General features: G+C 45.6%; 1 protein-coding gene across 1 annotated transcript; it reads right to left on the bottom strand.

Moving 5' to 3' along the window:
* Positions 1-5,476: 5,476 nt before the first annotated feature.
* Hpx (hemopexin) lies at positions 5,477-13,623 on the bottom strand. Its single transcript, XM_021168118.3, has 10 exons — positions 13,471-13,623; positions 13,279-13,337; positions 13,127-13,198; positions 12,725-12,843; positions 10,031-10,184; positions 9,290-9,502; positions 8,897-9,025; positions 6,192-6,322; positions 5,946-6,108; positions 5,477-5,807 (listed from the first exon to the last, which is right to left on the bottom strand). The coding sequence occupies exons 1-10, from the start codon at positions 13,551-13,553 to the stop codon at positions 5,548-5,550; spliced, it is 1,383 nt and encodes a 460-aa protein (XP_021023777.1). The 5' UTR covers positions 13,554-13,623; the 3' UTR covers positions 5,477-5,547.
* Positions 13,624-13,944: the final 321 nt, after the last annotated feature.

Below are 13,944 nucleotides of genomic sequence, written 5' to 3'. Positions count from 1 at the left end.
TCTGATCCACATCAGCAGAAAACGGAGGTGCCCAGAGTGATGAACTGAGCAAACAGAAAGTAGGTAGGTAAGTAAATGAAGGCCCTCCATGTGAGATGCTTGGAAGAAACAGGAGGTAGCAACTGGAAAACGATTGGAGAATGGAGTTTGGTTTGGGAGACTGGAGAGATGGCTCAGCTATTAAGAGTACTGGCTGCTTATCTAGTGAACCCCCAGCACCCAGAGTGTCTCCCAACCATCTGTAACTCCAGTTCTAGGGGATCTGATGCCCTCTTCTGGTCTCTGGTGCACAGACACATGCACCCAAAACACCCTTATGTGCAAAAAATAAATCTTTTTTAAAAATTTAAAGATTCTAGCCTTGTGGCATGGAAATTCCTCAAGAAACTAAAAACAGCCAGGCAGTGGTGGCGCACGCCTTTAATCCCAGCACTTGGGAGGCAGAGGCAGGCGGATTTCTGAGTTCAAGGCTAGCCTGGTCTACAAAGTGAGTTCCAGGACAGCCAGGGCTACACAGAGAAACCCTGTCTCAAACAAAACAAAACAAAACAAAACAAAACAAACAAACAAACAAAAAAACAAATAAAGAAAGAAGAAAGGAAGGAAGGAAGGAAGGAAGGAAGGAAGAAAGAAAGAAAGGAAGAAAGAAACTAAAAACATAGCTTTTGGGAGACAGAGGCTAGAGGATCTCAATTTGGAAGCCAGTCTGGGATACATATCCAGACACTGCTAAATTTTTTTATAAATTTAAAAGCTAAAAATTAGGGAGAGAATGTCTAGAGAGATGGCTTAGTAGTTAAGAACGCTTGCTGCTTCTGCAAAAGACAATGGTTTGGTTCCCAGAACTCATGTTGAGATGCTCACAGCTCTTGTAATCCTAGCTCCAGGGGATCCTACTCATCTAGCCTCTATGCGTAGTCATGTGCATGAGGGATACACCTACACAGACACATATGCTTTTTTTTTTTTTTTTGGTTTTTGTTTTGGGGTGACAGGATTTTTCTCTTTAGTGCTGGCTGTCTTGGAACTCATTCTGTAAACCAAGCTAGCTTTGAACTCAGAGATCCAGCTGTCATTGTCTCCCTAGTACAGGGATTAAAAATATGCACCACCACATCTGGCTCACATTAAAAAAAAAGAGATTTATTTACTTTTATTTTTGTGTACTAGGAAAGGATTAAGGTCAGAAAGGAGCTTTGCATGCCTTGAGAGTGAGCTGCAGGTAGTTGTGAGCTGCCTGACATAGGTTCTGGGTTCTGAACTCGCATTCTCTGTGAAAGTATTACATGCTCTTAACTGCAGATCCATCTATCCAGACTCCACATAAATAAACAAACAAACTAACTAAAAACAGAAATTGCATCAAACCCAGAAACCACACTCCTGTTTACTATGTTTTACTGCTAGCATATTTTCCAGCACTTCTACACACAGTTATGAGACTCAGTCTGGGAAAGGGGTGCTTTAGAGACCCACCCTTCCTGTTCTTTATTTATATGGGGTCTTAGTCCCACAACCCACTTCATGTAGACTCCAAACTCAGAACCAGTCTCCCATAGTGACCAATTCAGAGATAGGCACATGACCAAAGAACATGGAAATCAGGTCCAGTGATTTTCCTGAAACTGTCAAGCATAGTGTAAGCTTGGCAGATGCCTTCTGATAATGAGGCCAGCCTGAATAAAGGGGGAGGAGAAGGAGGAGGAGGAGGAGGAGGAGGAGGAGGAGGAGGAGGAGGAAGAGGAGAAGGAGGAAAAGCAGGGTTCAGGACAGAGAGGCCTGACAATGTCAGCTTAATATCTGTACTTACCTTTGCTTGAAGTCATAGTTGTAAACCAACAAATTCTCTCACTGCTTCTACAACTTCAAGTTTTGTTTTTTACAACTGAAGAGCTGTGATGGGCTTGACTATGGCAGATTTCACCTGTTGGTGCTCATTCCTACCCTCATTTCTCTGTAATCCCCTCTGTACCACCTAAGCCCAAGATCTGAAAAACACAGCTCTCGAATTTCCTTGTCGGCTCCTTTCCCAGTTAAGTCTGAAGGTGAAGGGAAGGAAATCTCTCCCTCCTTTTCTCTCCACGTGTCTGGCCACATCAGCAGTGGTTCCTGCATAACAGATGTAGGGATGGATCCAGAAGCATTGGCAATGCAAGGCAGTCCAGATGTGTCAGCCCCAGGTTCTGCATCTTTGGAGAACAGTACCTCTGTTCTGTTTTGCTCCTCTCAACCACAATTGGCAGTTAGCTTCCTAGTGTTTGGATGATGCTGTTCTCCCGCACAGCCATCTCCAAACCTCAACTTTGTAACAACTTCTTTTGCTCAACTACTAAATTCTCATCTACTAGGAATGTTCAGAGTGGTTTCTGCAGCCACACTATACAATGATTGGTGCAACACATATACAAGTTTGCACATGCATGCAGGGCTCTCTCTCTCTCTCTCTCTCTCTCTCTCTCTCTCTCTCTCTCACACACACACACACACAGCTCAGAAATTATCAGTGTAGTGGTACATGCCTATAATCCCAGCCCTTGAAAGGTGGAAACAGGAGAAAGGGGAGTTTAAGGTAATTCTCAGCTGCAAAGAGAGTTTAAGGTCAGCCTGGGCCATATAAGACCCTATCTCCAAAAACCAAACAAACACAAAACAACTCAGAGAAACTTAAGTTTCTCAACAGAGAGCTAAGAGGGTTAGCAGTCAGACATGCCAATTCTGACGTTCCCTTTCTCTGGCCTCTAGCTGGATGTTTCATTTCCTTCTCTATTTATATCTAGATAACAATGAGAGGGAGGCAGAGAAATGAGTAGTTCACATGATCAATCCCGGGTGGAGAAAATGATTTCCAGGGGATAAAAGACAGTAAGGAAGTAGGAGAGAAGCAAGGGTGGGAATGGGGTATGTGTGGAAGCAGGACAGATGTCTTCACAGGCGAAACAGTGTGAGTGGTGAAGGGCAGCCAAAGTGGGGAAAACATCTGTGTACAAAACTTTTAGCCACCGAGAGGACACAGTCACGAGGGTGGCAGTTGGTGGCCATAAGAATGGCAGAAAGATGGGCTGGTGACATGGCTCAGGGGTTAAAGTGCTCGCTCCACAAATCTGAGAACCTAACTTGACATCACCAGAAACCTGTGTAAATTGGTGGATAGAGGTCAGGTGGACTGAGCAGCCTCCCGTGATTCTGGCCCCCAGAGACCTGGCGAGAATCCAAAACTATTGGTAGCACTGAGTGCTGGGTTTGACTGAGAGAGCCAGCCTCACTTGTAAACAGGAAGAGTGATCCAGGATGAATCCTGACATTGACTTTGGGCCTCCACATGCACACCCACACAACATGCACATGCACGGACATACATGTCCATACATTCAAAACTATGTATATGCCATGCACTCTACCACTGAGTTGTATCCCCAAACCTCCTTTTATTTTTCATTCTGAAAAATAGGTCTTGCTATGTTGCCCAGACTGTCCTCAAACTCATTCTGTAGCCCAGGTGGCAATCGTTGGCTTGGTGACCCTCCTGCCACCCAATCTTTCCAGGGAGTGGGATCACAGCACAGGCCTGTGCCAGACGCAACACTTTAGACATTTTGAAGACGTCACAGAGAGTAGGACATAGATATTCAGAATAAAACCTCCACTTGGGGGCTAGAGAGATGGCTCAGCAATTAAAATTACTAGCTTCTCTTCCAGTGGATGCAGGATCAATTCTCAGTACTCAAGTTGCAGCCCACAACTATCTAGTAATTCCAGTTCCAGGGAATCAGATGCCCTCTTCTGACCTCCACCAGCACCAGGCATGCACATGGTATACCAACATCCACACACAGGCCAAACGCCCAAACTCATATAATAAAATTAAATGCCAATACAAACAGACAGAAAACAAACACACCCACCCCTCCAGATAGTTTCAGGATTTTTTTTTTTTAATTTAATTTTAGGCCCTGAAACAAACCAACCCCCAATCTCAGCTGATTTTGGAAGGGAAAGGGAATCTCAGCTGGATTAGAACTCTCTAACAGGGTGGGTGTAAGTCTGAATCCTAACCCTTTCCCTTGGTTTCCCAGCAGGAAAGAACCAAGCATTGTGCCTTCTGTGCAGGAGGTAGGTATCTGCTGGCCTCTAGGGTGCAAACACCATGGAGAGTAAAGGGGAGTGAGTGCACCCCTGCCGGCAGCCGGCTTGTGGCTCCATCAGGCCCCCCTCCCCCTAGGCTGACTCTGTCTGTGCATCCCACTGTGCAGCTTTCAGCCACGCCTCTGTCTCCAGCCTGTCACTGTTGCATTCGGGAGTGCTTATCTGCAGCTTTGTCTTCATTCCACTTGTGCTTGCAATAAAATCTTGGCTGCTGACTTCTGCCACCCACCCACCCACCCATAGAAGACATTCCATAACAACTCCAAGCCAATTTCTAAGAGTTCCCTAAGCCCTATGGCTCCTGATACTCCTGATAGACTGGGATAAATCATGTTCTGGGCTGGGAACATGATCAGTAGTTGGTAGAGTGCTTGTCTAGCATTCACAAGTACTGGATTTAATCTCCAATGTGGCAAAACCTGGTCAGGGTTGCTGTTACAGTTTGTATATGCTCAGCCCAGGGTATGGCACTATTAGAAGGTTGGAGTAGGTGTGGTCTTATTGGAGTAGGTGTGTCACTGTGGGTGTGAGCTTTAAGACTGGCCTGGAAGCCAGTGTTCTGATATCAGCCTTCAGATGAAGATGTACAACTCTCAGCTCCTCCTGCACCATGCCTACCTGGAATCTGCCATGTTCTCACCTTGATGATACTGGACTGAACCTTTGAACCTGTAAACCAGCCCCAAATATATGTTGTGCTTTATAAGACTTGCCTTGGTCATGGTGTCTATTCACAGCAGTAAAACCCTAAGACAGTTGCACATGCTGTAACCCTAGCATTGGAAAAGTAAAGACAGTAGGATTAGAGAGTTCAAAGACATCCTTCGCTACATGGCAAGTTTGAACATGAAGTCAGCATAGGTTACAAGAGACCCTTCCAGAAAAAGAACAGAGAAGGAGGAGGAGGAGGAAGAAGAGGATCAGTAGGTTCAGAAGAAATAAAAGGAAAAGCAAGCAGTAAAAGGCCTATGGTTTGGATTCAACAGTTATCTGTGCAGGCTTCGCTGTCTCACACAAGCTCTTTTGAGCTTGGGAGTCTCAAAAGAGTAGCTGCTTCATTGGGAGAGATGGCACAGCTTTTAAGAGCTTGCACTGATCTTGACTAGGATTCACATTTGATCCCTAACATCCACATTGGGCTGCTCATAACTGCCTGTAACTCCAGCTCCAGGGGATCCAACTCCTTCCACCTCTGCAGGCTCCTGCACTCACATGCACATACTCATACATGTTCATAGTCTTTAAAAAATTATGAAATAATAAATATTTTTAAAAGAGTTGATAACTTTTCAATCCAAATAAAGAAGTTTGCTTCATAATCAACACCCCATGATTCATGTGAAGAAACCATCTGGCTTTATTAGGATGAAAATGGAGAGGTGGGCTGGGTCACATCAGGGCTCTTTACTGACTGCAGCCAAGGATGCTGTTCACCTTCTGGGGCTGAGACACACTCTTGGCTGCATTCAGTTTGTCTATACTGCTATAGCAATACAAATTGGGCCCATGGATAAAGTACAAGCTGGGACCATTGGAAGAACATGTGTTGGGGCCAAGAGACTTGTCCAAACACAGGGCCCCATCAACTTTCTCATGGGGCCAGGAAACCTCTGTCCATGTTGCCTGGGCTCCTGACTTCAGGTCCAGCCACCAAAGTCGCCGTCCTGGGAAAAAGACAACAAACTTAACATAGTTTCCATATCATGCAGACCTTGAATTAGCTCTTCTTATGCCCTCCTAGTCATCTATGCTGTGAAAAGTTAAAAGAACAAGACACCCCTTAGTACCCAAAAGCACCTCACCTGATGAGACATAGAGCCTGGAAGAACCAGGGCAGGAAAAGGCTGCATCTATGGTCTCAAGGCTGATCCCGGGAGGGCTCCCAAGTTCCTTCTCCAGTCGCTTTGGATAACCACTTACTAGGTTATTGCCTCCCTTCGTCAGGAAGACATACACTTGAGTGCCCTGGGGAACAAAGGAGAGTAATCAACATAGACCGGTATAGCCTTGTCCCTATTTCCATCTCAAGCCTTTCTCCCAATACACACCTGGATCAGATAGACTTTGTCATCCCAAGAAAAGGCAGCATCTACTGTTGAAGGACCCTGAGGCCAGTGATGAGCAATGGGCCAGCTATGCCATCCATCACGGCTGGAGTCCAGACGCCAGTAGTGGGAGCCTGTGGGATATTAGAGGTTGTGTCAGTGCTGGTGGTAAAGGCTTTCGTAGTAAAGGGATGGACAATGGATGCAGGTTTGAGACATGAGAGGGATGGAATGCATCCAGAGGCCAAGAAGGAAGAGGTAGAATGAGTGGAAAGCCATTGGTGTTGGGGCCAGCAGTGGCCTGATAGAGAAGGGATCATGCAAAAGAACAGGCCAGGCTCCTGCAACTGTGGTTCTGTGTGTAAGGCATATGCATATGTGTATGGAGGAGGACTCATACAGTCATGTATGTGTGCAGAGGACACAGGAGGATGTCAGCTGTCCTGTTCTATCATCCTCTGCCTCATTTGCTCCCTGACTCTAAAGCTAGGCTGGCAGCCAGCAAGCCCCAACGATCTTCCCATCTCTGTTCCCCAACAGTGATGTGGTTGCAGGTGTACATCCTGGTTTACCTGGCTTTTTACACGGATCCTGGAGAATCCCAACTCAGTCCCTCACACTTGAGCAGCTAGCATGCTAACTCACTGAACCATCTCTCCAATTTCTTTTATTATGATAATAACTTACAAAAAGAATTAAGACTGAGCTGAAGAGATGGCTCAGTGGTTAAGAGCACTGACTGCTCTCCCAGAGATCCTGAGTTCAAGTCCCAGCAACCACATGGTGGATCACAACCATCGGTAATGGGATCTGATGCCCTCTTCTGGTGTGTCTGAAGACAGTTACAGTGTACTCATATACCTAAAATAAATAAATAAATCTTAAAAAAAATTAAGACTCCCATTTCCCCCCCTTTCCTTCATTGCTCTGTAGTTATACTTGTGTTTCTATCCTCCACTGAAATTGTTCCTATCAAGGTGAGCACTATCCTCCAAATCTAATGATTAGTTTCTACCTCCAGGCTCTCAGTAGCATTCGATTGGCCATCACTCATTTTCCCTTTAAGACAGGGTCTCAGGTCTCTTGTATGCTATAGAGCCGTGGGTGGCCTTCAGGAAACGTCATGATCCTTGTGCCTTCACCTGCCATGGCCAATTTATATGGTGCTAGGGATCTAGTCCAGATCTTTGTGCATGGTAAGCAATCTCTACCGGCTGAGCGACAACCCTAACTATTCCGTCTACATTAAACTTAAAAAAAAAAAAATCTTGGCTTATATGATCCTAGACTCATCCAATGCAGTAGATATCTTTGTGACCATCTTCTTTGGTCTTATATCTAAAGGCTCAGAGTCCCTATTTTGTCCTCTCTAAATGCCCTTAACTCCCTTGGTGTTCTTTCTCACAAATATGCTGAGGACACCTGTGAACTCTTTGTCTCAGACTGACTTCTCCTTTGAACTTTAGGCTCAAATTCAATTGTCTTTCTGACGCATTCACTAGGTCCTATTTGGTACCCCAAACCTAGCATGTTCCAATTGGTCTCTGCTCTCTCTCTCTCTCTCTCTCTCTCACACACACACACACACACACACACACACACTTACTTTGTCTGTGGTTCTCCCCAGTGATCCTACACACTTACTATAGACTCATAATCTCTGACTCTTACATGTTTTAATTATGACATATAATCAGCTCAGATCTGCATTGTCACAGCATGTATGTTTTATTGCAGCTGTATGTTTTCATTAAGGTGTGCATTCATGCTGAGCTACATTCCATGTAGTTGCATACTTTTCACTAGCACTTGTTAATCACAACAGATCATATTTGCTTAGTCATTAGGAACTAAAAAGGTATTTCTATTTTTCTGTGCCCTTGCCATTTAGATCACTTTTGTTGCATATATCTCAGGGTGAATGTGATTGTCCCCTCCCCATTTTGGGGATGTCCTCAGTGTAGAGAGTGTGGTCACCTCCAGCCTGAGAAGTTATATGTCTCCAGATATCAGGAGATGGCTTTTACCAACCGATTACAAAGGTCAAGGTTGGGTCTCTTCCTTGGACTCTCTTTGAAGCGACATCGTAAGGGTCTAGAATACTCAATGTTTCCTTTCTGTTTTTTAGCATTGAGGACATCTCATCCCCAAGTGACACCGAGCCCAGAGACCTGGATTTAAGAACTAAGTATCTTGGAAAAATGGGGTTCCTGAAATAAATTAATGGAATCCAATGTACTCAAAAAAGGCATGTGTACTAGCAAATGACACAAGGAGGCACAGAGTCACAGGGAGATCCAGAAGCAAGCAAGAACCAGGAGTCTCAGTGAGATGTGCAACAGCAAGGGATGCAAGCAGGCATGGACACACAGAGCTCCAGAGAGCAAGTGACAGTCAGAGGACTCAGCAGAGCAGGAGAAACATTCGAAATTACTATGGATAGAGAGGTCCCACAGAATACACAGACAGGGGCGTAGATGACACTGAGAAGCAGACAGGTAGAAGACATGGAAGGAAGGCCTGGATGATGAGAGATAAGGTTGGACTATGAACCTGAAGAGATGAGGGATGGTATGTGGAGGAGAGGTATAAAGGGGCAAACGATAGGATGTGGTGATGAAAATGGAGAGGCTATGTCTGAAAGGACAGACATAAGTAAAAGAGACGGGGGGGGGGGTAGACATGGGGATCTGAGGTCAGCCTCTCACCAGTGAAGGCATAGGTGGCACCGCGATGGTCAGACAGCAGTGCAGTCAGGCCAGGATCTGGGCTACAACGTGAATGCATAGGATGGGTGCTATTTCCATGAGTAGTTCCATTTCTGGGTCTACCATGGCCTGGAAGAGAAACAGGTCATGGGGACATGAACACACACACACACACACACACACACACACACACACACACTGGGTGGAGGGGGGAGCTGGGGTCAGAGTAGGGTCTGAAAATGAATGTGGGCTTCTCCTGTTTGAGGGTAATGGGAAGAGTCACACCTCAGATGCTGGAGCACAGAGTTAAGGTGGGAGATGAACATATGAGACCAGCAAGCTCAGACAGCACAGATAAATTCCAGTAGATCCCAGGGGCTGGGGATTTCTTACCTCTGCCAGGGCAGGATACAAAGTAGTCACGGGCATCCAGAGGGTATCTGGGAGGCACCTCTCCTGTGACAGGGTTGAATCGCAGGAACTTGTTACCCTGGAAGCAGTAGTAGCGTTCAAGCCACCTCAAGGCCGATGTGCAATTCCCAACAGCTGGCCAGGAACGTTCCTTTTGGGTTCTTGTGGCAAAGTCCCAGAACCACTTGCGGTTACCTATGGCCAAGAAATCAAAAATCCTTCGTTGAAGCTGGGTTATGCACACCTTGGGCTTGCACTGGGGCCCAGGAATAGGTTGGTACAGCGGATAGCTACATGGAGCACATGACCAATCCAGTGATACGAAGAGTTGGGGAAAGTCAGAGAAAGAGGAAACGAACTAAAATCTGAGGTGGGCATTATACGGTAGACAAGAAAGGAAGCCAAAGACAAATTTGGTAAGCAGGGAATAGTGTGGAGTTTCTGGAGCCAATGTCAGGGGTGTGGGAAGGTCAATAGAGATTTGGTCTTGGTGAGATCATAAGGCCAAGCAAGGAACACAAGTCTGTCCCAGGGCATGAGGAATAAAGGAGAATGAGAGCCGGGTCCCTTCATTAAGATGACTTCTACTCCTTAGTCCATTTGACCTCTATTCTGTAACTGATGGTCCCATCTTCTTTTCCTATAAAGCCAACAGTGGCTCTTCGGCCATCACCATGAGCACCATGACTCCATCTGTGTGCTTGGTTTCCTGTGTGGACACACCTTGGAAGAAGAGGACGCCTTCACTCTGGCACTCTCCACGGTGGCATTCCACAGCTGCGTCTGGTGGGTATGGGATTCCAGGAAACTCTTCTTGGAACAACTTTGGATACCCGTTTTCCTTCTTTTCAGGAGGGTACACCCAGACTTTGTCTTCCTGCAGCCAAAAAAACAAAAAAACAAAAAAACACTGTCTTGGGAACCGTTCATCTCCAGATGCAGTGCATGCACATGCACTGTTGCTCTATTGTGCTTAGACAGTATTTCCTTACAGCATCACGCATTTTCAGTCTGCAGGCGGAGTACAGCATGTTGCCCCTTGTACAATACATACTCTCAGCAAACCAAGCCACCTTACTAAGAATGCACATACACCTGGCTATGTATAACCAGACATGCCCGTGGCACACTTAATTACAGCTTTCTTAGTTTTGGCAAGCACATCCACACATAGTTATACTCTAATCACTTGCCCATTCATATTTTCATTTGCCCATTTATTTATGGATTCTTTCAAGAAACACGTGCTGAATGACTAGTACAGGCTCAGCACTACAAGAGGCGTTGAGCATCCAGGAATGACAAGATCCCTTGAAAACAACTAACTACATCCCCAGCCGTTCAGCCACTAAGATGAAAAAGAATATCAAAAGCTCATTGAAAATATGGGGGGAATGTCTAATTATGTCTGGAAAAGCCCCAGAAAGTTTCAGAGTGGAGAGAAAGTATATGACCAAAGAATTGAAAATGAGTGAGAATTTTCCGAAGGACAGCAGCACAGAGGACCGTAACATGTATAAAGTATTCAGATGATGTTGGATAAACTTATGCGACTGGTACACAGTGAACATGGAGGAAAACAGCAAGGATAGCTCCCTCAGGCCCATGTACATCTGGAACATGGTACCCAAGTACACGATGGTACCTCTACTGAATCAGGAAACACAGAGGAAAGGTCGCTTTGTAAGAACGATGCTAAATTCATTTAGGAGGATGCTGCATTTGAGGTATCTGGGGAAGAGCTCAGATTTTCAACAAAAAAGTGAAAAGTGATTTCCAAAGCTCAGTGGTATCTAGAGCACAGAGCCCTCAAAGCCATGTCAGTGGCTGAAATCACCCAGGGAGGGTACATAAAAAGTCTCTGAGTGGTTCCCCAAGCAACAGACATTTTGAGACTGGTTGTGCTAGCCAACCTTGTCAGCCTCACACAAGCTAGAATCATAGCAAAGGAGGGAACCTCAACTGAGAAAATGCCTCCATAAATTCTGGCAGTAAGCACACCTGTAAGACAGTTTCTTAATTGATGGTTGAGGGCACAGCCCATTGTGAGTGGTGCTATCCCTAGGCTAGTATTCCTAGGTTCTGTAAGAAAACAGTCTGAGCAAGCCATGGGGAACAAGCCAATAAGCAGCATCCTTCCATGGCTCTGCATCAGCTCCTGCCTCCAGGTTCCTGTCCTGTTTGAGTTCCTGTACTCACTTCCTTTGATGATGAAGTTACATGAAAGTGTAAGCCAAATAAACCCTGTCTTCCCCAAGTTGCTTTTGATCATGGTGTATCATCACAGCAATAGTGACCCTAACAAATATACTCGTTAAGAAGAGGGCATGGAAAGAGGCAGGAGAGGAAATGAAGCTGTTAGGTAGGGACATCCCAACCAGACACACCCTCTGGCAAGTTGGAAGTTTTCTCTTCCTATGAGCAGTTTGAGCCAGGGCCTGGGTCTTCATGAACAAAAGAGTTGCTTGTCCCCTTGGTCAGGTGCCATTGTATTGGGAACAACTTGCCCCACATATAAACAAGACTAAATACAGGATCACAGAAGCCAAGGAAAGAAGTTGCAATAGTTAGGAATAGTAAAACTAGCTAGAACTGGATTAGGAATGAAAAACAGCTACTGGATATTGGTTTTTTCCTGCCAACAGATGCACATTCATATTCATTCATTCATTCATTCATTCATTCTCTCTCTCTTTCTCTCTCTCTCTCTCTCCTCCTCCTCCTCCTCTCCTCTCCTCTCCTCTCCTCTCCTCTCCTCTACCTCCCCCATCTCTCTCTCTCTCTCTCTCTCTCTCTCTCTCTCTCTCTCACACACACACACACACACACACACACACACACACACACACACGGAGTGGGTGGGAAGACTGCTTTTTCAGGAGAGTAAGGTACAGGGGAGAAAACTTTACACCTATCATCAAGGATTCGATCATAGTTTGAATGTGTCCTTCAAGGTTATATGTGGAAAAGTTTGTTCCCATGCAACAAACAGTGCTGGGAAGCAGAGCCTAATAAGACCTTGTTAGTTCATCAGAGTCCTGCCTCACAAATGGCTTATCATTAGTAGGTCAATATGATAATGGGAGTAGGTTAGCTATCATAAGAATGGGTCACTATAAAAGCAGGTTTGGATCCTTTTTGCTCTCTCATGCTTTCTTTCCCTTACCTTGGTACCATCTTTCTATAGGCCATTACACAGCATGAATTCTCTTGCCAGATACCAGCACTCTGCCCGTGGGTTCCCCAAATTCCAGAACCATGAGCCAAGTAAAATCCTACTCATTGAAATTATTTGTATCAGATATTCTGTTGTGGCATCAGAAAATGGACCATGTCAGGCTCTGTGCCAAGGACACTCGAGAGAGAGACTTCACTCCAGCCCTTTCCAGCCCAGCTCTTCTCTTGACCCAGCAGTACCTTGATCAGGAAGACACTGTCAGGACCACGGAATGCAGCGTCCACTGAGGTGATGGGATTCTTCCACCTTGCTGAGATTAACTCCCGGGTCCCTGAGTGACCCCTCCACACAAACTCCCCTGAAAAACCAATACATTCTGAGTGGTCCAGAACAAACCCTTGACAAATTTAGACAGTTTCAAAGAAGCTGTTACTGAGACCCTCATAAAATCCCTGAGCCCTCCTACAGGTGAAGAGCCCTCTGGAGGGATTGTGCTTAGAGGCTCAACTAATCCAACCCTAGCCTCTTTTGTTTGCTTGCTTTCTAGACAGAGTCATGTATGTAGCCTGCATTGGTCTTGCATTACTACTCTCTACCTTGTTGTTAGCATTTACCAACACGCACAGCTACCCTCCCTCTACCTTTAAAGAACAGCATGGTCCCATTGTGATCCATGGTTGCAGCATCAAAGCTCCAGGTATCCGAGCAGTGCTCTGGGTTAGAAAAATATCAGTGAGATGTTAAAATGCAGAGACATAGAAGACAGAAAAAACTCAGGGAGTTAGGGTCTTACCGGGTACATCTGAATCTGGCTTGGTCCCATTTTCAACTTCGGCAACTCTCCCATGGGCACTAGAGAAAATACAGATAAAAATCTGGGTCCAGTGGGTTCTACTTCTCTTCCTTAGTTTGTTACCTAGAAACTGGCCCCATCACCCACAAACCCAGACCACAATCCTCTATCCCTAATTCCAGCCCTACTCACGTAGGAAGAGGGTTGGCAACAGCCAGGGACCAGCACAGGCCCAGCAACACCAGGATATTTAGTGCCACTACTGTCCTAGCCATGCTGAGCTGCAAAGGCCACACAGGACAGCACTGGGCAGGAAGCTGAACTTATATAGAACTGGTAACAGCACCACCCCCACTTCCCACCCTATTGAGAAAGATTTGTCTTCCATGACTATGCCAATATTGGCAGATGACATCACAGCAAATAAGGTCAAAGTCTAAAAGAAAACCTGAATCTAAGACTGACTATCTTCCCGGCAGTAACCCCTACCCCCTTCAGCAAATTTCCAGCCATGACTAGCTGGTATCCAGTGAGACTTTCTCGAATACTGACAAGAGGTGGTGGCGCTCACAAATCACAGCAGGATGAATGGTGACCTTCTGAGGTCACTCACCTCCACAGTAAGAGGAGGAGATGATTGTACCAATGTCAGGTCCAACTCAACTA

This window comes from Mus caroli, unplaced genomic scaffold, assembly GCF_978045245.1.
Source record: "Mus caroli unplaced genomic scaffold, Mus_caroli_1 scaffold_8, whole genome shotgun sequence".
Lineage (NCBI taxonomy): Eukaryota > Metazoa > Chordata > Mammalia > Rodentia > Muridae > Mus > Mus caroli.
Note: the sequence above shows the minus strand (reverse complement) of the source record. Positions and strands in the feature narration are given on the sequence as shown.